General features: G+C 45.9%; 1 protein-coding gene and 1 pseudogene across 1 annotated transcript in view; both read right to left on the bottom strand.

The window, feature by feature from the left end:
- The window catches only part of Vwa8 (von Willebrand factor A domain containing 8), a 315,245-nt gene that overhangs the window by 8,591 nt on the left and 279,958 nt on the right, over window positions 1-26,696 (bottom strand). Inside the window, exons 39-42 of the mRNA XM_028752706.1 lie at window positions 23,359-23,515; window positions 19,126-19,234; window positions 6,184-6,309; window positions 3,781-3,939 (exon numbers count right to left, since the gene is read on the bottom strand). Coding sequence (XP_028608539.1) covers window positions 3,781-3,939; window positions 6,184-6,309; window positions 19,126-19,234; window positions 23,359-23,515 — 551 coding nt within the window. The remainder of the gene's footprint in view (window positions 1-3,780; window positions 3,940-6,183; window positions 6,310-19,125; window positions 19,235-23,358; window positions 23,516-26,696) is intronic.
- Window positions 12,799-14,505, bottom strand: LOC114608702 (annotated as a pseudogene).

Raw genomic sequence — 26,696 nt, 5'->3', positions numbered from 1 at the left:
GTGTCTATTACATCACCTCTGTGTGGCAGCATATTAAGAGTAGGAGATAATAATAAAATGCTTTTACTTTTGAATGAATTTTTGAAAATACTGATTTGTCATAAGTTTGGGCATATGTAAAACAGATCCAAGAAACAGGACAGAGCAAGTAAGAAAGCTCTCCAGTGGGGTGGGGGTGGGGTCACAAGCCCTGGCATTTCACAGTTAGCAGTGTGACCTTGGCCCAAGTATTTAACCTCTTTGAACCTTGGCTTTCTTATCTGTAGAAAGAGGCTGGTGAAAATACTGCCCAGACCCAAGGTTCTGACACTTTAATGGAATGAAAAGCCGGTTTCTGGGAGTTTGAGGAACACACATGTATTGTGTCTTGTCTGTTGAGGGGAGTGTTTCATACGTGTGATGTGAGGACCCACAACACCATCTACAGAGGGAAAGTCCTTGGAGTTGGTGAGAAGCAAGAGTTCAGTACAGTTCTAGAAAAATGGGTTTCTTTTCCATCTTCAGTTTTTGCACTATTGAGGATAAAATCTAGGGCCCCGCATAAGCTAAGGTTAGAATTTATTGTTAACCTAGGAAGAGAGAATCTCTGCTGAAGAACTGCCTAGATCAGCCTGGCCTGGGGTCATGTCTGTGAGACATTGTCCTGACTGAGGGGAGAGGACCCTGCCCACTGTAGATGGCTCTACACCTAGACAGGCGGACCTGGGGTGTACAGGAAAGCCGAGGCTAGGTCAGTGAGGAGCATTCCTTCCGGAGTCTGCCCTGACTGTCCTCTGTGACTAGTGACTGAGAAATGTAAGCCACATTCGCCTTTACTCCCTAAGGCTGTTGGTCATGGCGTTTGTCATACTCTTTACCACCAAAGCTGCATCCCCAACTCCTTCTTAGCAATGGAATCCTCGTGGCAATGGAATAAACTATACAAAGTCCACGTTATGTAACATTGCACAGCGTCAGTGGAACTATTTGGATAGTGCTGAAGAGTGGGGTGCTCTAACCCCACCAGCTCCCCACAAGCTTCATTCACACTGTTTGCCTGACTTACACACCTTTATGAAAACAATACAATAAAGCATTTTACATTAGTGTCTTTCCAAAGCCGAATTTCTGAGTGAGAGAATAAACCCATTTTCTGGTACCATTGTTTGAATGTTTAGTGGAAAACAGTTTTGGAAAAAACTGTCAAGGCATCAAGAGCTTTTGAAAAGAAAGTCTATTTTAAGATGACACTGACGACTCCCAGGAGCTTGGAGAAAAGAACAAACAGGAATGAAGTGGAGGAGATGCTCCCTGACTGAATCTCACTTCACATAATCGTTAGCATCCTGCCCAAGTGCTGTGTGACCAGCAGGGATGGTGCTGGCCTCCAGCTTGGAGGAGTTGATGCTGGCTGTAAGTTGTGCTGTTCTGGGAATATGTGAAGTCAGGTGGCTGAACACTCTGAGGCACTTTAAAGACTCCAAGAGGCTTAGCAAATGTCATGCTGGTGAATTAGGTTTCCGTCTCAGTAACTCTCAGGCTTGAGGGTCCCTGTGGTTTGGCATGGGTTGTGCTAACGTGGGAGAAAGTGGTGGTGAGGACTGTAAGTGAGCCTCCCTTCCAGACTGTAATGACCCAGAAGACAGCACAACACAAGCCAAACACAACATGAGCAGGTGCCATGAGGGACGGGCAGTGTGCAGACCACCACACCAGCAGGCACTTCTGAAGGCTGCAGAGCACATGTGGAGTCCAGGGCTAACTGCAGGAAGACTGAATTAAGGACTGTCTGGAACTCAGGCAGGAGCTATAGATCACACTGCCACTCCCCAAAGACACTGAGTGATGCCACGCTGGATGCTCTGCAAACCATCATTATCTTCTCAGGAGTCATTATTTTATATTTTCCAGGTAACTTATGGCCCCTCAGTAGTTACTGCTGGACCTTATTCTTCTTTCATAAACAAGAAATTGAACACATGGGCAGATTAGGTGGCTGGGAATAATATAATGATGACATAAGGAATATCAAGTATTTCTAAAAAGAGACCAAAATGCATGAGTGCAGCTGGAGTCTGAGAGAGCAAGCCTCAGTCCCACTCTTCCTCCTTTGTACTGTGTGTGCCTACTCCTCACGTACCCTCAAGGGGCACCTTTGCAGCCATGTACCTGCATGTACCCTAATTAGAAGCAGGAGAAGCTCTCATGGACTACGGGGCTGCATTACTCTTCTGTCCTCTACTGAGGGGGTCTGGGAAGCCCTAGCAGAGAATGTAGCCATTCAACTCTCAAGATGTGTGGTAGGGCTGATGGCAATATGACAGTTTCCAATATGACGGAGGGAAGGCCGGAAAAGAGCTTATGAGGGGGCAGTTTCAAACCCAAATGATTTTGAACATTAGACGAGATGTGGTTATTTATGCTGACCCATGGCCGTCTAGCCACCCATTGGTCAAAATGGTTTAAATAAACATTTTCTCTTTAAAAAAAAATCCAGATGCAATCACATCTGAGGTCCAGGAAGGTCAAGAGATGGAACTGCTGAATGGCCTTCTCAATGCAGAGGGAGCGAGCCTGCTGCTTTGTCTGCCCCAGCAGGAGTGTGCTCTAAAAGGCTGATCACCGCTGGCTCCCACAGGAGCAAGTGCTGTGTCTTACAAGCTGTGCAATGCTACTCGGAAGCTTCCCAGATTTCCCCATGTCCTGTCCTCACCCTGTCAGAGTGAGGCTTTGACTGGGGCTCTGGGATTCTGGCAACTACAATAGACCAAGAGGGACTCTTACAGAGTTCCACAGGTTTCTGTGGCCACGGGGGATAGCGTTGCAGTGGTGACAGGAAGCAGAGTACTTTCTCACGCTCAGCTGTGTGTTCTATGCATTTACCCCCTGTACTGCGCAGAGCCTCGCAGCCGCACAGTAGTCACGGCTGGATGCTGCTCATTCCTCACAGGGAGCTCTGAAAGGCCACTCTCCCAGGGATGTGTACAGGAACCCCGGGAGAGCCAGCATCTCCTGTTTTTGCATAATACAGAGCCATGCATGGGACGCAGTCTTCAGGTAGAGTGGGGTGCCAACTTAAATGGTGATGGATTTGAGACAGTCTGTTCCTTAAGGGTTGTTTTATCCAGTACAGAATCTAGAGTTCGCATGCTTACGCTGTGTGTCCTTCACAATGTCTGTACACACCCTGTCTTTCTGGCCTGTGTTGGTGGTCAGGTTATCTGCTGTGATGCCTGTGTTTTCTATGGACAATCACAAGCAGATGAGTTGGCTCCTATTGGCTGGCAACATGATAGAATGGGAATTTCCTTCCCTATCCTCAGACCTCTGGGGTGGGGGATGATAGCAAACTGCACAGTAACAAGCTGGAAATGGTTTGAACAGAAGGCAGCTTCCTCTCGTGAACCGTCACGTCAGCTGAGGATGTATATTATTGTCTGCTCACTGTTCCTGTGGAAAGGGAAAGGGACTCACAGCACAGGATGCTCTGAGCAGACCATAGCTGGTCACAGGATGTCAGTGCTCTGAGGCACTAGATGGGGATGCCCAGGAAAATGAGAACAGGCTTCAGTGTTTCCAGGAAACTCTGTGGTTTAACATCACACAACTTGTATGTTACAGTGCTTTTCTCTTTGGGAACTAGAGGTTATTGGGCCTTTCAATTATGTTGCTATTGGAACACTGTGGCAGCGGCCATGTTCCCTGCTGGGGCCTGGTGCTCCAGGTGGAGTCTGTATCCGTCTTTCCAGTACTGACCCTAGGTGATCGATGAAGCTCTAGATGCCCAGCTCTTGCCAGTACCTTGAATTTCTCCTCGTAGTTCTCGAAGGCTTCCATGACCATGCACACTGCCTCCATTGAGCGCTCTAGTCGGTGATCCACCCCGTTGAAGCGGTACATACTTCCCGAGACATCCACCACAAGGCGCAGGCGCTTGGGCTTCTGCTGTGGGCTGCCCGGCTGAGGGAGGAAAGGCAGAAAACCATGGTCAGCTGGTTCTCGCCCAGGCTCTGTAGTGTCAGCCCAAGGTGGGTAGATGTGACCCAGGCTCAGGCCTGCACGGGGCTGTCCCAGAGGGTAGAGGAGATGACTGTACTCTAGTAGACAGATGCCAGACTGGCTGTCAGGAGCACGTGGAAAAGAGTTTCCTCTGGAATGTGGTAAAGCCACCGTCTGGAGGCTGACAACTTAAAGATGATGCATTTTAGAAATAGCTCTCCGTTCCTTGCTGTGTGTCAGTGCCCCTGGGGCGTGTGGCTGGAGGGAAGCCTCGTTTGTTCTATTACACAGTCAACTTGAAGGCCGTGGAGGCCATTTTTCACCTAGGTTGAAGAAATGCCAGACTGCTAAAACCTGGTTATGTGAGGGGGTCTGGCCAAGAATGTAAGCATTTTCAGAACGCCTTGACTCTTTAGAGTCTTTGGCTTCTCTTCTGGTTGGTGAACTTTTTTCTTTTCTTGGCAGTTAAAGTGGCACTGAGCTGCTATCTGACAAAAATTACTGATTAAAATGTGAAATCTTAAGAGATCAGCTTGGGACCCAGATCTGCCAATGCACATTTTTTTTTAAATTGTCAGTAACATTAAATAAGAAAAATTCCAGATTATTCTATTATTATATACTTGCTGGCATGCATGAAAAATGATAGGCAGAACTAATAATTTCAAGAAAACACTGTAGAAGGTGGTAGGATGGCTCATGAGATGGCTTGGTGGGTAAGGGGCTTGCCATGAAGCCAGACAACCTGAGTTCCATTCCCAGGACTACATGGGGGAAGGAGAGAACTGACTCCTGCAAGCTGTCCTCAGACTGCTGTACACCTGCTGTGGCATGCATGTCCCCTTCCCGTGTGTGTGTGTGTGTGTGTGCGTGTGCGTGTGTGTATATGAGCACACATACACACATATACATACATGTACATATACAAGATACATAAATAATTTAAGATATCATGGATGTTTAGAGAATAATAGTGGGAAGCAAATTTTCTATATTCCTTTTAAACCGTGTTGAGTGTGCCCTGATTAGAAGCAGCATGGCACACACATGTGCATGACTGACTCACAGATGTGTCCAAACACTTGCTGACCACAGTGAGTCAGTAGAGAAAGCAGCTGTTGACTCATGGCAACGACACAGAAACAAGAACTCCCAAATTACCACCAGATCCACTCTGAGTAAACATTACAGCGTGTGGGCTCTGGCTCTCCCTCACTCACTGTGCCCCTGCTCTCCCTCGCTCACTGCGCCCCTGCTCCAAGTGCCTACTTACCAGTTTTGATTATTCAGGACAATAGGAAACCCCAAAGTTCACTCAGATTCAATAGTTGACCGTGTTGCCACAGTCTGGTAAATACTTACTACAATTAGTATAACTTAAGAGAGAATTCCTTGTTTCCTAAAAACTAAAGGCATGTGATGGACACAGATTGTTACAGTTCCAAGAGTAGGAAACCAGTAAGATTGCTGGTTCTCTCACTTGAATCCTCTGGAATTCATAAGCAGCAGAGCGTCTTCCATTCCCACACCTGCAGACTACCCACTCTGCAGCTAGCGAGTGGATGGACCCAGAGGTGACCGCATAGGTAGCTCTTGGCTACTGGCTTTCTGGCTACTGGCGGATGCAGGGCTGGTGGTCAGGGTTTGTTCTTGGTTTCTTCTCTGAGGTGGCTGGACTAGGGTAGGAAGGTTGGCTTCCCCTCCACTGAAGACTATAGCATCATAAACTACCCTTTTCTGCTCTATAAACTAGCACCTTCCGTATTTTAGTATTTATTCCCTTGCTTTGCCTAGTTGAACCTTAGGTCATAGTTTGAACCCTGCTGTTAACTCCTCTAGATTTGCTTAAAGCTCACCCTACCTTTGTGTTGATTTTGTTGTTGTTTTGAGAAAGGGTATCTTTATGTAGCCCTGGCTGTCCTGGAACTCACTTTGTAGATCAGGCTGGTCTCAATCTCTCTGACTCTTGAGGTCAGGATTAGAAGAACACATCACCATGCTTGGCTCTTGCATTGACTATTCTTAATATTATTCTATTTTGTGCATGTGTTCTATGTCTTGAGACTTTTTAAAAAAATTATCTGCCTGCCATAATGCTTTCTGTACTTGCATATTTTGGGTTAACGGTATTTTGACACAACTCATGAACTTTCTACAGAAGGCTGATCTATGTGGGTCTGAGGCTCAGAGCTCCCCATTATTTACCTGGGGTTCCAGATCACCCCGACGTTTGTAGATGGCCTTTTCTCCAGCCAGCCCATCAATGATCTTGGCATCGTCAAGTTCTCCAGTAGCTTGGTGTCTTAGCCACTGTCTTTCTTTGCCTTTAGCCTGCAATGTCACAAACAGACACACATGAATCTTTACATGCTTAGTGCTACAGTTCTTTGACACACTTTCTTGCATGCGTAACAGGAAACACACTGGGATCCTATCAGGGAGGTCTCTGCAAGAATGTGCTCACATGGTCTCTGCTCTGCTCTTAAGCAAGGCCTTCAGTGTGTGGTTCCTCAGGTGTAATTGTTTTAACACATGGAACAATACAAAGAACTTGCACAGAGGGCACATGAACAGGAAGACAGTGTCCACATGAACCCCAAGGGAAAGTTCAATGTCTGGAAATGTAAAGATGACGTATTTCTTATGGATTTTCTGTCACAGTGATCCCTGAAAATTTATTAGGTAACAAAATCATCAGCTTGAACTTGTTAACAGTGACAGTCTGTGAGCTGATCTTCTGAGAATCTCCCTTCTGGATGGGAATTTTGCTACTCGAGTTCCCGAGACTTTGTGTGCAAACTGAAACAGCCAGGGAGGATGGAGTAGTCTGTGCCACACATGGTTCTCTGATTTCTAGATCCGGATTCATTTGAATTGTTTGGAAGGATCTGCCACAACATGCTTTGCCATGGTCACTTACAACGCTGCCAGGTACCTCAAGCAGACAGGTAAAGGAAAAGAACTCTGTGCTGGATAGTTTTATGTCAGCCTGACACATGCTAAAGCCATCTGAGAGGAAGAGACCTACACAAATGCTTCTGTAAGACGAGGCTGTAGACAGTCTGCAGGGCCTCTTCTTAGTGATTGACTGGGGAGGGCCCAGCCCATTATGGGTGGGGCCATCCCTGGGCTAGTAAAAAGCAGGCTGAGCAAGCCATGGAAAGCAAGCCAGTAAGTAGCACCCCTCCATGGCCTCAGCATCAGCTCCTGCCTCCAGGTTCCTGCCTTGTTTGAGTTCCTGTCTTAATGATGTAGAAGTATAAGCCACACAAACCCTCTTCTCTGCATGTTGCTTCTGGTTATGGTGCTTCATCACAGTAACAGAAACCCTAACTGACTAAGACAAACTCTAATGTCCTAAGGAAGGCACATGCTTATGAGAGCCCTTGACTGCAGTCACATCAGGATCTATGCTAAAGGAGCTTTGGGAATGCAAACCAGATTTTAAAACACACTCTGTCTTAGAAATATAAAAATACAGGGAAGAGTGGAATTAGAATTTGAGTATTTTATATTTTCCTTATAGTGACAGGATGGGGTTTAAATTTAGTTTTCTATAGCTGTGGTAGGCTCTAAGAATTCACTAAAAGAATTTAGTGAATTTTGTGGTAGGGGGTGAAATCCTGCCTGGCTGACATGGCCATGTAGCAGCTGACAGGGTGGGTGGGGAATCCTCGGGGTCATCACTTCTGATTCGTGAAAATCAGTGAATAAATGTTTAACGACGGTGCATCTGTTGTCTTCACATGACATACAATTTTGTACCAGTACAAATCCCATGTTCCTCCTGAGCCCAGCTTAAGAATTTCACTTCTGTACCATTTTGGTGACAGCTAGCTACTGCAACTATGTTCACATTTACTCTTTCTTTATTTTCCTAGTGGCTACCCATGCGAGAGTCAGTCCTTGGCAGTGATGGCCAGCAATGCCAGGCCTCCAGAGAAGATGCCATATTACCAACCAGTCACCAGAAGGACAGGCGCTAAGTCCTGATCCCTGGTTCAGGGCCAGCGGCCTGAGAAGATTGTCTGACCTCTGATCCAGTGGGAAAGGAGGCTAGAAGTTTACATTTGCCCACCCTCCTCCCACTGGTAGCTATATATCTTACTAAGACTTTACAAGATCCGAGCTTTGTGCCCGGATGCCCTATTTCCGTGCACTCATGGAATTCTTGCCAAGAATATACATGTGGGTCAACTGCCCATCAAACTTAAAATATTAATGTTGCTGATCTGAGGGTTTTATTTCATATTTATATTAATATGTAATTATTTCATATATACTTTTGATAAAGGAATGATACTCCAAATATATAAAATTCCCTTAAAACCCATGTTCTAAAAATGGGCAAAACCTATGGGAAAACCTGTCACTGTTGTTTTGCTAAACGGACATATTGTCAAACTACATTCTTAAAATTTATGTTTACAGTCACAAACCAGTGCTGCTCTCAGCCTTGGTCAGAGAAGCTTCTTATGGGTGAGGTGGGTGTTACAGAATGACACCGCCATTGCATGCACAGACTGACATGCTACAGCTACCTGAAGAAAACACACCCAAGATGGGGCTTTCAACACCACATCGTGAGTACGTGGGAGCAGGCTCCTGAGGTCCCACCTCTACCCTGAGGGGCTCCTGGCAGCTGATGGTTGTGGGTATTTCATTATTCCTCTGTGCTATAGCCACTGGCAAGTTGCTTATGCTCCCACAATAACCCCACAGCCATCGTCACATAAGCCGCTATCGGTAAGCTCAGTGGCTCTCTAAGACAAAACACAAAGCTGGAGGGAACTTGTTGAAAGGAAGGAGTTCAGAGGAAGTGTGTGTGTGTGTGTGTTATCAAATTACATTATATATATGATTCTCAAAGAGTAAGTCTTTTTAAAGGGCAAAAACTTAGTACCAATGTGCCTCTTTGCTGTGGTGCCTGCTCAACTGTACATGTGAAAACACGCCCAACATTCTACATCATGAGATTAAAACAGCTATGAGATATCATTCTGTGCCAGGAATGGCCAGGATCCAAGACACTGACAACACCAAGTATGGGCGGGGAAGGGCTGAGTGAACACTCACTGCTGGTGGGGATGCTACAGCCACTTGTGAAGAAAGACAGATTGGCAGTTTCTTGCAAAACAAAACTCACTCTTATAATCTGGCAACTGCATGCCTTGGTATTTACACAACGAGTAGGATACTTGCATCTACACAAAAATTTATATGTGATGTTTTATGCATAACTGCAAAACCTTGGAAGCAACAGAGATATAAATGGATAAACTGTGGTATATTCTGGCAATGGAATATTATTCAGCATCAGAAGAAATGAACTGTCAAATCTATAGCGATCTTGCTGTCATCAAGTGACTAGAACATTGTGGTTTGTTACTTTATACATTACCATAGGGGCTGGAGAGGTTGTTCATTGGTTAGAGCACCTAATGCTCTTGCTGACAATTCAGGTTTGGTTTCCAGAACACACATCAAGTGCTCATAACAACCCATAATTCTAGCTCCACAGGATCTGATGCCTACTTCTGACCTCTGTAAGCACTGCACTTATATGCATAAACCCACAAACATACATAATTTTAAAAAATCTTATTAAAATTAGTATACTGATGACTGCTACGGGGTCATCTTATTTAATAAAGTTTAAAAAAAATTAAAAAGACTTTTACTATGAGGCAGCCCTCAAGATCACAAAGTGGTTGTTAACTCCTGTGGGAGTTATGTCAAGACAATTTCTGACAGAATTAGACCATAACAGTGGACAAGAAGTTAATTCCTAGCTATAGGTGCCATGGACCTTGGATGGAGAGAAAGTGGCTCAGCGATGGAGTGTGTGGAGTCGTGTGATGCCGTGTGGTTGTGGAACACAGACGCAGCAGCAGGAAGAATTTTTCTTTCATGCTGATAATTATGACAGTTCTTTTAAAACATGATAAAAGTGTTTCTGCTTGGACATGGGTTACTGTTCCTGCCCTGATAGGGATTGATCATCACCCAAGGCTCTGGAGAGTTTAGTCGTAATTTCCTTATGCTGCCATTCTTTTCCTAGAATGATTACCATCCCAAAGCATTCTCTAGCACAAAGACTGTCAAGAAAAGAATAGGACTTTGGAGGCCGGGCAGTGGTGGCGCACGCCTTTAATCCCAGCACTTGGGAGGCAGAGGCAGGCGGATATCTGAGTTCGAGGCCAGCCTGGTCTACAGAGTTCCAGGACAGCCAGGGCTATATAGAGAAACCCTGTCTTGAAAAACCAAAAAAAAAAAAAAGAATAGGACTTTGGGGCTGGCAAGATGGCCAATCCCATAAAGCTACCTGCCATCAAGCCTGAAAACTTGAGTTCAATCCTTGGGACCTCTTGGTAGAAGGAAGAACTGACTCCAGAAAGTTGTCCTCTGACCTACACACACACACACACACACACACACACACACACACACACACACACACAAGTAAATGCAATAAAAATAGCTCTGCCTGAAGATCCAGCTATACCACTTCTGGGTGCCTTGTTCCAGCTTTTACATTTCCTCTATGTATTCTGACGGCCACAGGTCGTGAGATGAGGACACTGCATGATGCTGAGGCACTCTGATGCTGAGATACTCTGACACTGCAGCACTCTGACGCTGAAGTAATCTGAGGCTGAGGTACTCTGACGCTGAAGTACTCTGACGCTGAAGTACTCTGAGGCTAAGGTACTCTGATGGTGAGGCACTCTGATGCTGAGGTACTCTGAGGTATTCTGACACTGGGGTACTCTGACACTGAGGTGCTCTGTAACGTTCTTACGGCCCACACATGAGGGCCTCCTTTAGCTCAGTGCACTTTCTTACCCTTCGGCTGGATGCTTCTCTGGAGTTTTTTTTATTTTTAAATTTTATCCAGCACTAGTTCTTCAATGTTTGCTTCCATCCACTGGCTTTCTCGAGTTTTTACTTGTTTCCTTTGTGGTCTGCACGTAAGACTGGATCAAGCCTGTTCTACTTCTTGAACAGACTTAAGTCTGGGCACTGGATTTTGTTTGTTCTTTCCATCTTTCCTTACTACATCTGACTCCTGTGTTACTTCTGCTCTGACTCCTTTAAAGCTCTGTCGTATTTCATATAGGAGACATTTCTAGTGAGAACAAAAAGGAGCCATGCTAGCCAGCTGCCACTCCCATGTCCTGAAGGCTTGTAATCCTTAATCTGTCCTGTTGCATTTTTTGCTTGTGTTCTTGTCCTCAAATGATGAAGTTGTTCAGGAACAGAGCACCTGGGCTGCCCTTGAACGTATGTTCTTTCCTCTTAATTACTATTGGAACCCTTAAGGAATTCAGGTTGTACCATCACTGCAAAAATTACAAGAAAGGACCCGAGGTCATGGCTAGTCACAGCAAGAGAACTGTATCTCCACACTGCATCACGCTTTGTTTAGAAGAGTCACTGCAATGGGGCCAACTTTCAGTGTCTGCTTTTTGCTGATCTGATTTTTGTCTTAGTAGTTTCTTGCCATGATAAAACACCATGACCAAGGCAACTTATAAAAGAAAATATTAATTTGGGGTTCACAGTTGTAGAGGGTGAGTCAATGACCACCATGGTGGGGAGCATGGCAGGCAGGTAGGCAATTGTGGTGGGGGCAGAAGCCAAGAGCTTACATCTTGATCCACAAGGAGGCAGAGAACAAGCTAACTGGGAATGTCATGGGGCTTTTGAAACCACAAAGTCCATCCCTAGTGGCACACCTCCTCCAACAAGGCCACACCTCCTAATCCTTCCTAAACAGTTCACCAACTGGGGATCAAGCATTGAAATACATGAGCCTACAGGAGCCATTCTCATTCAAACCACCAATCTTCAAGCCACGCACATCCTGGGCCTGGGCTGGCCTCTTTACCATCTTATCTTTCTGCTAGTTGCAGCCACTGCATTCGTAGGCCTTTCTACTCTCCCTCCTCCCCAGTGCTGCAGTGCTCCCCATGCTGCTGCTAGGCACCGACAACACAGAGATTAAGTGACGTGCTTCTCCCCAGCTCCAGTTAGGCTTCACATGCTTGCTAGCAATGGCTTTTTTCAGGAATGTTTTAAAAACTGACTTTGGTATAAGTTCCACTACATCATACTTGGTAGAAATTCTTCGAAGCTTCTTGCATGGCACTAGCACTCTGCTATAGTGGTAAGAGTTTCCACCATTCATTTCTCTTATTCAGCTTTTCGGGATTTTACTGCCCTCCCCACTTTCCCCTTTGCTCAGGTGTCTGCAGAGCAGCTCAGGATCTCTCAGTGGTGGCTCTAGCCCATTTGGTGGGAGCTGTGGTACCCTCAGTGGCTGACTGGGCACTCCAGTCTTCAGTGGGGAGCTTCTGCATGGGCACAGATGGTACCTGCACACTCTCAGACCAATCTGCCACCTCTGACTGTGCAGCAGTGAACTTTAGGGCTGGCATGGTCCATTCGCCCTGAAATTCTTCCTTCTCCTTTCTCTCTCTCTCTCTCTCTCTCTCTCTCTCTCTCTCTCTCTCTCTCTCTCTCTCTTTGGAGAAAATAGAGCATGACTGCTATTAAATGATGAATGTAAAACAAAGCCATCTAAAAAGGGATCCAGGGGAACTGCCTTCCCCCTCTTACCACAATAAAAACATCATTTTTGAGTACAGGATAGCTAGCAAAGACTAAAAGAAACAAGGCTCCTAAAAAAGTCAGACACCCAGCTTGGGGGCCTTGCTTGATGAGTGGGGTCAGACAGCACAGTGGCTCCAATTCCTCCTACTGTCTTCTGGCCACAAGGCTACTTTCAGGGGCCCCTGACCGTCTGGAGGCAGCAGTCTAGGTCCCAGTTGTCTGCTCCTGCTCTTCCGTTATGCCTTGTTTGTGTTCAGCGAGCACATGGAAGAACCGATCCATGCCCACTTGTAGTTGAAGGTGGTTTTCTGCAAAGACAAGGCAGAACCAGCCAGGCTCTATACACTTGTAGGACTGGCCACTAGATATCAACAGCTTGTTATCCTGGAAGCGCTGGTAAAGAATCTGCTCTTGTTCAAACATGCACGGACTCAGATAGGCTTTCAAGTTGATCCAGATAAAGAGGCCAGAGCCACAGTTGCAAAAAGGGATCTTCAAGTCCTCCAGTATCTTAGTGACATAGCTGTAAGCCTTCCGGAGCCGGCTATGGTTTTTAGGCAAGTATATCTTATTGATCCACTCTTTGTCCTGGAGCAGTTGCCACAGTTTGTACTGAGCAATGCCAGGGACACCATGGTAGTAGCCAAAAACTTTCATGGCAGATGCTACCTCCTTGTTGTGTGTATAGAGAACACCAAAGCAGAAGCCAGATATGCCAAAATCCTTACTAGTGTCCCAGATCACATGGATCATGTTAGGATCAGGCAAGTCTTTTATGCTCAGAACGCTCTTGTGCTTCTTGGCGAAGACCAGGTACTTTTGCAGTGACAATTGAGTGTAGACACCACTCAGAGGATTCTAGGGGTTGATGAGCACAATGCCTTTGACATTTTTTGCCTCCTTCTTAGCTTGAGTCAGGGCAATCTTGAGCTTATCCACAGTGAGTTGGAAAGAATATGAGTTGGTCCCGGTGACCTGGCTCTCCAAGTAGACAGGAATAAGCTCAACTTTCGAATAGAAGTAGGAGCTGAAGGGGAAGCTGCTGTAGCACGGTGTGGGGATCAGAAGGGTATCACCTGGGTCACACAGAACCATGGCCAGTGAAGAAAAGATTGAGGAGCAGTCATTCAGATCCACCACATTTTCTGGATCAAGAGGTGTAGGTGCCTTGTAGTAGTGGGTCAAGAAGCTAGCCAGCTCTTCCCGAAGGAAAGGTTGTCCTTTCCAGTCAGAGTACTGCAGCTGGGCTTCATCAAGACAGTTCATGTCACTCTGAGTCAACCTTGCTGTTACTAGGTCAAGGTAAACCTTGTTCTCGATGGTACTAAGGTTGATGTAGCCCATAGGGTTCTCATCCTTGTGGTATTTGTCTGTCTGATAGGCGTCATAGCTCTGGAAGCTTAAATGGTAAAACTCATAGATGTCAGTCCCACGCTTGGATAGGGTGCAGCTGGCAAATGCAGCCTCAAGATCACCCAGCCTAGGCCTGGGTTGGCCAGTCTGCCAAGATGACAGGGCCTGGTGCCCAGCTTTGATGGCACATCTAGAGTCCGAGCAAGGGAGAGGTACTTGGAACTTCAGTTTCTTTACAGTATTAGACCATACAAGGTTGACAATCTGAGACAGTAAGTGGCCCATCTTCTTTTCCTGATTCCTGGAGGCTCTTGTACGTTGCTGATCTCCTAGTGAGAGGCACTCTATCTGCTGGCTTGTCCACTGCAAGAACTGGTCCGTGACGACATGATGCAACTTCAACATCTTCTTCAGCAGTATTTTGAAAACCTTTTTGGAGGACTTCTTCTTCAACTGATCCCTGAGTTTGGGGTGGGCACCTTTCCAGTTACTCGGAGTTTGGGTATTGCTATCGGCCTTGGCAGCCTGGTTGGAGCCCTCATTTCCGTTTTCACTCATCGCTGTGCAGTTAAAAGTCTAGATCCTTATGCCTTCCAGGAGTGTCTTTGCCATTCAGGGACCAGAAGCTTCGAAATTCCTCCTTCTCAATAGCAGCCTGCTCCTGCTCCTGCTCCTGCTCCTGCTCCTGCTCCTGCTCCTGCTCCTGCTCCTGCTCCTGCTCCTGCTCCTGATCCTCCTCCTCTACCTCCCCAGGTCTCCGTAGAGCAAACATCAGACATAACCTCCCACCGGTCCTTATGGGAGACAGTGCTACACAAGTGGATACTTCTTGGGCCAGCATCCACCACGTCAGACCCACTGAGTGAGCTCCCTTGTTGTCCCATGAAATGGCAACATCCACGGAGCACAGAGGAGTCTGTTTTACACTGTGTAGTGGTGGGCAGGTTGACACAACACTCCTCTGTGAGGGATGTGGTCATTCCTGGGATTACTCGCCACTAGAAGCCATGGCTCCCTGAAGGCTGCTTGGATCTGGTTAGTGAAGGTCCCTAAGCAGCCAGCAACGGGAGGCTCCAATGGCAGTAGCAAATTTCAGCATGGCTCACTGGCCAGTGTTCCTGGAGGAGATGATGCTGACATCGGCAGGGTTCTCTATGGCAATCACAGCCCAAGTTGAAAGCAACGGCTTCTCCCAGGTCCTCCTTCAGATTTATATTGTAGATACCATCACTTTTCCTTTCCCAGACGTATTGCTCCATTTGAAAGTCAGGGTTGTGCCACCTAAAAGCGTTCCTTTAGCAAGGAATTTGAGGACATACTCCTCCTTCATTGTAAGACATCGAGGGCTCCAGACAGACACTGTGTAAGGTTCCCTTTAAGTAACAATGGGAATGAAGAACACTGCCATATGGACCTGTCCCTGGCAGCACAGAAAGGCTCTACAATTTATTTTTTAGTAAAATAGTAAATGTAGCTTTTTACTTTTTAACTACTTTAGTGTTACTCAGTGTCATTTCTTTTCCTGTTGCTGTGGTAAAATACTTTGATGAAAGCGCCTTATGGGTACAGGTCAAGGGTACACTCCATCAAAGCAAGGGGGCTATCCTGGTAGGAGCCTCGAGCAGCTGGTTATGATAGAGGACAACGGCTACTTGCTACTGCCTAGCCCAGCTCCTCTGCTCCCCCAGCTCAGAATTCCAGACAGAAACAGTGCTACTCATAGCGGGGGAGTCTTCCACCTTGGGTCATACGATCAAGATAGTCCCCCATAGGTGTGCCTAGAGGCTTGCCTTAGTTGACTTAAGGACCAGTCACATTGACAATCAAGATTAACCACACCTGGCAAGGACTAGGTTAGATAACCATGGTTCTACAGCCTGGATACATAGCCACTGTTCAAAAGCCTGGAAGTCAGGACTCTGTCTGGCTTGCACACAAAGTTGACATTGTACTGACAGATGAGTTACAGATGTGCTAAGAAGAGGGAAGGAACTCTTTGCTGGCTTCCTTGAAATGCAGACTTTTTTTTTTAATCTTACCCTTCTGTAGTAGTTTGAATATGCTTGGCCCAGAGAGTGGCACTATTAGTAGGTGTGACCTTGTTGGAGCAGGTGTGACCTTGATGAAGGAAGGATGCCACTGTGGGCATGGGCTTTGAGACCCTCCTCACAGCTGCCTGGAAGCCAGTCTTTTAGCAGCCTTCAGATGAAGATATAGAACTCTCACCTCCTCCTGTACCATGCCTGCCTGGACACTGCCATGCTCCCATCTTGATGATAATAGACTGAACCTCTGAACCTGTAAGCCAGCCCCAATTAAATGTTGTCCTTATGAGAGTTGCCTTGGTCATGATGTCTGTTCACAGCAGTAAAACCCTAACTAAGACACCTTTCCTCTCTCTTGGCCTGGGCTACCCCAGTACCAGCAACAACAGAACCACAGACACAGATACAGACACAGATACACAGATACAGACACAGACACAGACACAGACACAGACACAGACACAGACACAGACACAGACATCCATAGAGGCATGTAGCTCCATGTTGACCCAACTCTGTTCCTGAACACAGGCTTGTATATTAAATCCTTTAAATGCCATGCCTGCATTGTTGTTAGGTGTCCCAGGAATGGAACACACACCAGTGTCCAGGGGAAACAGCCACCTTCTTCGAAAGTCTTTCCTTCCAAGTCCCCTACTCCTGTCTTCCAGGACTCCCTCAGGCACTATCCTCCTGTCCCTCAGGCATTGTCCCCATGTCCTTCCTCTGAACCTGAGCTTGTCTCATTTCTTCCATTTTCACACTAATTTCCCTAGTCAAGTTCCTGTCATTTCTCATCTGAATTATTCAGATTACTTCATGATTTGGTTCCTGGCTTCTATCTTTCTCTTAGAGTCCTTCTCCCAGATGGCTGTGCCACAATCTGAAGACAGAAAGAAAGGCATCAGTCTTTTCCAGGCTCCTTTCTGGCTCCTCAGAGGTGTCACAATACAGCCAGTCTTGCTCTCTCATGTTTTCTCCCACTGTCCTCGGCCTCCAGGCCTATGCCCCACACACTGAGCCTGAGTCATTCTGGACTCTGTTCTTCTCCACAAGGCCTGGTGGCCAAGTGAGTCCTTTCTCCAGGTGTCTAGATGATGGCTTCAAACCTGCTTCCAGGTTGCAAATGTCTGTTACTGATCGGTGATGTCACAGGTCACAGAGTGACAGAAAGCATTTAGAAACTAGTGCAGCAATTGGACAAGGACATTTGGTGTTTTTATCTTTTTGTTTGTTTGGTTTTCAAGACAGGATTTCTCTGTGGAAGAGCCCTGGTTGTCCTAGAATTTGCTTTGTAGACCAGGCTGGCCTCGAACTTAAGAGATCTGCCTGTCTCTGCCTCCTGAGTGCTAGGACTAAAGGTGTAAGCCACCACTGTCCAGCAGTGGAGTTCATATCTTCTAGCTAAGAGAAAACCGGAACAGGAAGCTAGGAGTTGTTGGGTGTGCCTATAATCTCAGGACTGAGGAGGCAGAGGTGGGAAGACAGCGAGTCTGCAGTCAGCCTGAGCCTCAAAGTCCCTGACCCCCCCCCCCAGGGGCCTGTATTTTGTATTCAATTTTAATAACATTTTCCAGTAATTTCATTTCTATTGGATATTATAAAAGCATTAGTCCATGCTGAATGGAATCAAATCTGTGTGGGTCTAAAGCTGAGCTCTGGAAAACCATCTTGCCAGTTTCTGGTCACACTTTGTACACTCACTGAGGAAACACCCATGGTTACTGGTATTACACAGCAATGTCAAAACAGCTGGAGGGTTTTAGTTACTCAGAGTCACATAGGATTAACTGAAGATGCAGGAAGGGACCAAATCAAAGTCTGCAGTGGGATGGACCGACAGGGTTGAGGAAGGTGACAGGGACCTGGCAGATAACAGGAAAATGACTTGGGCTCAGACACAACCCAGGAAACTGCATTGTCTGTGTAGCCTTAAATTTCCTTCTTTATAAAACAGGGGCACAATAACCATATTCCGTGGGCCTGGGAAGATTGTGATGAATGCCTCAGCTAGACTTAAAAATCAGGTATCAGGTCAATCATCTGAGGAGCTCTTTTCCCTGGACAGTGAACATTAGATCTTTAAACATGAAGACTTAGGCTGGAGAGATGACTCATCAGTTAACACTCCAGGTGCTTTTCCAGAAGCCAGTTCTGTTCCCACATCAGGTGACATACAACTGCCTAAATTCTGGCTCCAAGGGATCTAGTGCCCTCTTCTGGTCTCTCTGTACACTGCATACACATGGCATTCACTCATACAGATACACAGATACATAGTAAAAACTAATGATAAATAAAAACTCTGAGTTTTGTTAAAACAGAAGATTAAACGTGCATCCCACACTCTACTATCGAACAAAGCATGATAAGCATCCCTCTGAAAAAACGGTAATAAAGACAAAGAGTGAGTGGAAGGGAACCAAAGTCAAGCACTCCACAGGAAGGATACACAAGACTTCAGTGCAGGCGAGGGCTTCTTACCCCACCCTTCCCCTAAAATGATGATTTGGTCTCTTTTGACAAAATAATTGGATTTAATGTGTCATTTATGGAATATACTGGACAGAAATTATAGTTTCTACTTAGGAAATATTGAAGTATCTTGATATTTTAAAAAGCTGTACCAGTGCCCACTGGTCCTGAGGCACTGAGAGCCTTGTGAAACAGCGAGGAGCTGGGGCAATACAGGGTGAGAGGAAGGTAGGAAGAGGAGGTGGCTGGGGACATAGAGAAAGCACACCCTGACTGATCTAATCTTTCTCCCCCACTTCTTCAGTGGCAGTAGAATAGTAGAATGATTTACAGGGAGAGAGGGTTCTATCTGTGAACTTCCAGGAGAGGTGAGATATTCACAGATCTTCCCTGAGGGGAGTCAGGAAGTCACTGTCTGTCTGGGAGGGTCATTGGTAAAATTACTGCTTCCTGAACAGGAAGAAAAAGGTGAGGTCAGATATTTTCCCTTGGAGAACTTCAGTAAGAAAATCATAGGGTTGAGTTCACAGCTTTATGTGTCAACCTTGAAATGACTCTTTCTGGTTGGCTGATTAGTGCTCAGACAACTTTCTCCAGCAGTTTTGGTCTAAGTCCAGATTTTGCCCAAATCCTCTTTCAGCCCACAGAGAAAGGTTACCTGCAGATTATCCAGGATGACTCGGAGGGCATGCACCTGCCGCTGGACAGCACTTGAAAACCGCTCATAGGTTGCAGCATCATACTCGCTCATCTGGATCTCCTTTAGTCTGAAACCAAAGTGGGGAGACGACACCCGCTTATGCATGTTTGTGTGGGTCTGTTACACTTGCTTACACAATGACAGGACCTTTAACAACTCCTTGGTGACTCATACTGACTTTGAGGAGAAAAAGCAAGAAATGATGTCACCAGTGATGACCCTAGATTCAAAGGAAAGTAATGCTCAAAGACCACTGCTAATTGATGAACGAACTGTCCCCAGGACAAAGGGAAAGCCCCAACTGTATATCATATATGGTGACGCCTCTTATGCAAACAGTCCTACCAGATGGCTCACAACCACCTGTAACTGCAGCTCCTGGAGACCCGATGCCTTTTGGCCTCACAGATACTTAATTTAAAATCGAAGCAGAGCACAGCCACCTAAAGCTAATCCTTAAGCAGGGAGATCTCTTTGTAAGAGAATGGCCTTGTGTTTTCCAGTGTGATAGCCACAGTGCATTAATTTAACATTCATTTCTGTGCATGTCTATAAATATTAAAGGTGATGATACCAGGATCAGAAATATGGAATCCATCTCTCAAAAGCCTAAGTATGCATGACAACTGTTTCAGTGTGTGTGTGTGTGTGTGTGTGTATGTATGTATGTGTAGGCAAAGAACCTATATGCGTAGCTGAAATTACATATAAAGTACACATATCCCTCCCTCAAATGAGGGAGAATGAATGGTTTCTATTCTTCACTCTTAGACAAAACACTGGGAAAAATATAATCAGAACGGTGGAAGCTCAGGGCTCCATGAGTGTATGTAATAAGATCACATCTTACTTTTTGAGTCTTCAATACACATCACAGTGCCGGATACACAGTGACACTCAATACATGCTGTTATGTAATACTTTGAAAGCACTGGCTATCAAGAGGCAAATATAGACAAGGCCACTATAATAGCCAATGCCGCCCCCTCAAGGTGACATGCCAAGATGCCCTTCTAAATCCTATTAACTGTCTGCTCTAAAGAACAAAAAGGAATTTGTGTGTGAGACTTTGCCTCCTAACAAAACCTCTTCTGTTTAGTTTTCAGTCTGAAATCTCTGTAAGTTTCACTAGGTTAGGTTATATCAGAAGTTTTAGGGGACAGAAGCAGGGCACAATGAACACTGTAGGATATGCCACATACCACCTCATGTCTAGGAAGTCAAGATGCACTTTTTCAAAGAACTCAGGTCAGCACCAATTGGGAAATGTGTGGACAGAGCTTGTCCTTGGAGCATGGTAGGTGGGAAGGGAACCAGAAGAGGGAAGGAATACACACAGAGAAGAGGACTCAGGCAGCTGGTAAGCGCCTGGAGCAGAGTGGCCTTGGGAGAGATCAGAGTTAGCTCTAGCTTTATAGCCATCTCTAGGGTGATCACTGTGTACTCCTGACATCCCAGACTAATTTAAGTATGAGGAAATCTGGAAATTGTATTTTGGGTTATGTCAGCCTTCACTAGAACACTCAGAGGATGCTCACAGTGGATAATACATTCTGAGCATTGAAGACTGAAGCAAGAAATGAGAGAATAAAGCAGGAATCTTTAACCTCTGGGTTAGACTAGCCTCGGAGTCAGTGTGGACAAACTGCATGCTGTTGTGGTGCATGTTTAAAGGGTGTGTTTATCATTATGTAAGAGTCTGGGAATCTTGGTCCTTATTTTACTTCTTCTATAGGTGAGACTTAAATACTATAATTTGATTCACATATGAGGAGGGGAGCAAATACAAGCTGAGATCTCCTGTGTGAGGCTGCTTACTTATGCAATGGTGGTGGGTGCAGTCTCCACAGCGGGGGCCCACTACACAGCTTTTCCAAGTGTGCTTGAGCAGAGTGTGAACACTTCCCTGTCCCCACTAGCCTGATGTCATATGTTTCTGTACGTGATGGATAAGTCTTAGGCTTGTGTCCCTGTTAGTCAGCTTCAATTGATCAATTCTTGAGGTGCAGGGCTAATATTTGGTTTAAGTCAATGCTGACTGAATGCTGTGAATGACGTGGGGTGGTCCTTTGTACCAGGGAAGACTTCTAATTAATGGTGAGGACTGCTTAGTCAGTTCATCATAGACACCGAGGACAAGAACTGACAGTGAGAGCTGGCACCTGCACGCACATGCGTGTTACTCATTCTGTGAGTGTTTGCCCCACTCCAGGCTTTGTCCTCCTGGAACTTACAGAGGAGAGGAGAAGCAATCCCTCCCACAAGTTGTAAGATGAGGGAGAGTGGTCAGTGTTGGAGACAAGATACAGGATGCTGTAAAATCATCCGGACCTGATCTCACTGTCGATATGACTCATTCTGTAATCAAGATGATAGTAAAGAATGACTACCATAAAAATGAACGTGTGTCAGTGGATTTGCGGGATTTCTGTCTTATTTAGTTCTCGTGTGTAGAGACACAGTCTGCAATATTTATGACAAGATGAGATAATATCTTGGATTAGCTCTAAACAATCCAAAGTGGAGAATGGGAATGGTATGGGGGCAGGGGTCCACAGGGTTCATCATATGCTTCTTTTTATTTATAGTTGGGCTTGAAAAGGTCCATAATAAAAAGTTAAAGACAAATTTTGGGCAGTATTAAGTAGACACTGGTCCAGTGGGTTCCGAAGGCCAGTTCTAAGGTAGCATTTGCTCTTGTTTTGCTGTGCCATCTTTCCCAGGATCTCTGTGTGTTTCATTTCTTCCTTCTCATACCCTGCCTGAATCCCCCCTTTCACCACCTCACGGGTGGGTCTGAAGAGACCGGGATGGTCCCCTCTCCTATAATCAGTACATTCAGTTGTCTTAGGAGCACAGGTGATCCTTGGCTTTCCCTATAGGTTCTTAATAGTGTCCTGATAGGCCTTCTTTTCTAGTGGCAGTCAGAGAAGAGTCATCTTCTTGGCTTACCATGGCTAAGTGCCACTGTGAAGGCTTCCTGACTCCTGTACACGCTCGTGTGCTAGGGCACTCTGTATGACCACATAGGCAAATTCAGACTGGATAATTACTTGCGAGGGCTGGGGTGTGGCAATTACAGCCCTTCACTAATTGAAGAGGAGAATGACACATGCCTAATTTCTATTTTTTCTCAAAGGAAGCTTTATTTTTCATATGAGATGTTGAACAATTTTAATTCTAATAAGACTTGTCATTATGACTTAACCTTCTTCCACATCTTTTGAGAAATGAATACTTTGATCCCCAAAAGTTTTCCAGTCTCACAGCCTCTGAGGGTTTCCACGGATGCAACATGGCACAGTGAGGACAGAGCAGCTGTCCACGGTTCCAGGGAAGTCGGTGCCAAGGCTGAGGGCAACGCTGCCCAGTTTACCTGCTGTACCACAGGGTTGAAAGCTTGCAGGCTTTCCTGAGGGTGTGGCGGCTGGACCTGCATTCTTGTCTCTATTGTTCTCTGCTGTTTACTTGTAGGATGTGAAAGCACGGCATGTAATACCATACCAGATGTTCTACGTGGGAGGAATTTCGTAACTCACATACTCTTCAACATGTTTTTGTCTGGCTGCCCCAGCTCCTTCCACTGAGCACAGAAATGCAAATCTGCTCTCTAACCCTCTGTGCTCCTCAGTGTGAAAGGGTGTTCCCCCTCTGTGCTCCTCAGTGTGAAAGGGTGTTCCCCCTCCGTGCTCCTCAGTGTGAAAGGGTGTTCCCCCTCCATGCTCCTCAGTGTGAAAGGGTGTTCCCCCTCCGTGCTCCTCAGTGTGAAAGGGTGTTCCCCCTCCGTGCTCCTCAGTGTGAAAGGGTGTTCCCCCTCCGTGCTCCTCAGTGTGAAAGGGTGTTCCCTGCTGCCTTGGGACCTTTCACTTTTAGTAAAATACCCTGTGGATTCTTCCTTTCTAGTGGGGGCCAATCCAAGTAGCCCAAAGCAGCCATGGCGGCGCATCTGAAACCTGAAGGCTCACTTGGCTTGAATTTCTAGGCTCAACCTGCTGACAAGGCTCTTCACTTATCTCCAAACCCTAAATGAGTATAGGCCCTGTCTCATGTTAGCCCAGAGATTTTGCCTTTCTCAGTATCATCCTAGGACACTGTCCTTGTGACTTTAGCTGTGTGTGTGTGTGTGTGTGTGTGTGTGTGTATGTTCGCACTACTCACCTGCACTGCTCTAGATGCACAAGGCACACTCACCTCTGCTGAAACGCTCTCTGGGCCATCTCTCTTGCAGCTCTCTTGATATCCTCAGGAACTGCATCTTTCTCGACCTCAGAGACTTGATACACTGGGTGGCCTGCATCCAAGCGATAAGGACCTCCTATGCCACCAAGACCTGCAGTGCCTCTTCCCCCTGGAGAGAAATCATGGGGACACAGTTGTTATGTCTAGAACCTGGTCACCAAACAAAAGTCAGATCATGGCTCTAAGAGGAGGAATATTAATTGTGTGAGGAATATTAATTGAACTAACTAGTAGGTAAAGCCTCACACCACCTTTGCCCAAACTCTAAGATACCCCTGCTTAGGATAACTTTTCTTTTTATTTCATCCATTGTGATCTGCACACATATTAAGGTTCAGTCCAAATTCAACTTGAACAATTCATCTGATGTCTCTGTTTTATAGGGAATTAGTTATTTTGTGCACTGTTTGCAGCCTGTAACAGTTTTCCTTAACTGTATGATGGCTGGATGTCTTTGTTCTTCTGCCCTAAATGAGCGGCCCTGTGACAGTGGTGGTAAACATTACACAGCCACTAGTTAAAAAGGGCAACTCTCCTTCTAGTTATCTATTTTCCCTAAAATACCAAGACAGTTTATAGATGAAATTTCTTTTGTTTTGAAAATACTGAAAGTGACTCACAGAGAAACCGAATGGCATCTCTGTGGCCTCACATCACTTGCTTAGCCAAGAGATGACGCCGATAATTATGCAGGTTTAACGTTCAGCTTTGAATAATGCTCGTCAGATAAACATCATTAGCTTCAGAAGAGTTGTTCAGTATAAGCCCAAGTTTACATGCCTGGAAGGACACGTCATGTAATGCTGCATGAGCTATTTATTCTAAAATGAAAGTTAGGTGCCTATAAGGCTAGGTAGGTAGTATTTTAAGGTGGTAGAATCACTGGTCAATTACATAGGAATGCTTGGTCCAATGTATGTTCAAATTTAAATTATTTTAAAGCACTGTATTGACCAGAGAAAATATGTACATCTATTGGCAGCATTTGGCCCTTGTATGAATGATTTATTACCCATGCTCCTAGATAACTAGCAACCAGGTCCCTTGTATATGCATATGTAATTTGGGAACTTAATGAGAATCCAGTACTGGAGAGGCCATGCCATACTGTACAGTCTAGCACAGTACTGCAAGCTGGTCGAGTAACTAAGAAAGACTGAGTTTCAACTGGTTTCAGCTCAACAGCTGGTTCATCAGAGAGGTCATTCATCCTCTCTGTGTCTCAGTGCTACCTACAACATGGGATGGCAACCTGCACGATGGGATTTTTCACACAGCCAAACTGCTTGGGAACGTCTTTGGCATGCAATAGGAGCTATGTAGTGAGTGCCTCGGGATAGTTATTTGATTCAGTGACACAGAGGGTGAGGTCATTTCTAGATTCATACGGTGGAAAATTGGAAACCTTTTAGACTTTGGATAAATTATGCTACTTTCCCTTATTAGAGCTTTGATTTGTCTAATAAATTAAAAATGAGAGCTTGGCATGAACTCTTTGCTTCATCAAAGTCCAGGTAGGTCATTTCCTTTGTGGAAGCACTATGAGAGCAGTAATATCTATTAATCACAATATTTCAGTCTTTTGACTGAGGACATCTTATTTCATTTAGAAGTGGCTGGTGGAAAATTCCTTCTACACTGTGTGCTTCCCGGTTTCACTTCCAGCAGGTGTGTGGTGGAGTTGTACTGGTCGCAGTGACAAGGCGCTGAGCGGGGAGCTGCCACTTGACCTACTCCATAGGACTGAGTATAAAGCTCCTCATGCACCCTGAGGTCGTCACTTTGATCAAAGGAGGATCTGCAACTGTTAGAGACCGTGTGGGTGTGGTCAGAATCGGTCACGATGGACCGGTCATAAGGAAAGATTTCTTCTCTCCACTCTATACACTTATAAGGAAAGACTTCTCTCCACTCTACAGTTTGAAATTCATGCTATTTAAAAGAAAGAAAAATATGCCTACAGATGAACTTGGACTCATATCAACCAGTCCATAAGAAAGGGGTGGGAGCACAGGGGGAAGAAAGAGGTGGGAGCATAGGGGCAAGAAAGGGGTGGGAGCACAGGGGGAAGAAAGAGGTGGGAGCACAGGGGCAAGAAAGGAGTGGGAGCACAGGGGCAAGAAAGAGGTAGGAGCACAGGGGCAAGAAAGGGGTGGGAGCACAGGGGGAAGAAAGAGGTGGGAGCACAGGGGCAAGAAAGGGGTGGGAGCACAGGGGGAAGAAAGAGGTGGGAGCACAGGGGCAAGAAAGGAGTGGGAGCACAGGGGCAAGAAAGAGGTAGGAGCACAGAGGGGAGAAAGGACCGTGATGATGGAAAAGAAACAAATGACTTCTTGGCCCAGAGCTGGGTTTAATGTAGAGCATTCCGTAGGGCACAAATGACAGACAGAAAGAGACAAGTTGAAGCCCAGGAGCTTGATCAGCTGAAAGATCCAAGACCGGGAAGCAGACAGGACGTTTGGTCTGAATAGGTGCTGGAACTAGTAGACTCACGTTTATTAACAAATGAAACCTTGCCTCTGCGTAGGCACCACTGGGAAGCTGACATCTGGCCAGCTCGTTCCACGATGCATTCCATATGGATTAAATATTGTTGGCTTGACACTAACTTCCAGATCAAAGGACACTTCTAAAAATAGCCCTTCTTTAAAGCCGATGCTTGATGAATAAACAGAGTAGGCAAGTCCCAGGCTTATTTGATAGCATATTGTCTCAGCACAGAAACCCATTTCCTGCCAAGGTCCTCAAGGCCAAGAGGCACAGAGCATCCTCGGGGAAGGTGAAGGCCTGAGCTGTGCCAGCACTTCTCCTGGCGAGATAGCCAGACAGTGCGCAGTCTGGCCTTGTTCCTGTGGTCCAGCACATGTGTCTGCTGCAGCTGCCGAGAGGAAAAAGGAAGACGGCAGGCTTGGGAACAATGGTCTCGGAGGGCAGCCAAGAGGAAGGAATGGCACCCGGCCATCAGTGCAAATCACAGCAACCTTATCTCCAAGCCACGGGCCTCCACACACTCCCTTCTCAGATGTGGACAAGAGCATTTCTTCCCCACGTTAGTTGTTCAAGAGCTTGCTGTGGATTTCTGGCACAATCCCAAAGGCAAGGAATTGAAAAGAAGAGACTGACACTCCAGTGACCATGTTCCTTAGCCCAACCATTATGATCTGTGCTCTAGGTTCATATTTAATCTTTAGCCTGACCTCATGAGACAGATAACGTTACCTCCATCCTTTACAGATGAAGCAACTACAATCGAGGGGGAAACGGCTTTAGGTCACAGGGTGGCAGAGTCT

This window comes from Grammomys surdaster, unplaced genomic scaffold (genome assembly GCF_004785775.1).
Source record: "Grammomys surdaster isolate TR1022 unplaced genomic scaffold, NIH_TR_1.0 125934, whole genome shotgun sequence".
In the NCBI taxonomy this organism is placed as follows: Eukaryota; Metazoa; Chordata; class Mammalia; order Rodentia; family Muridae; genus Grammomys; species Grammomys surdaster.
Note: the sequence above shows the minus strand (reverse complement) of the source record. Positions and strands in the feature narration are given on the sequence as shown.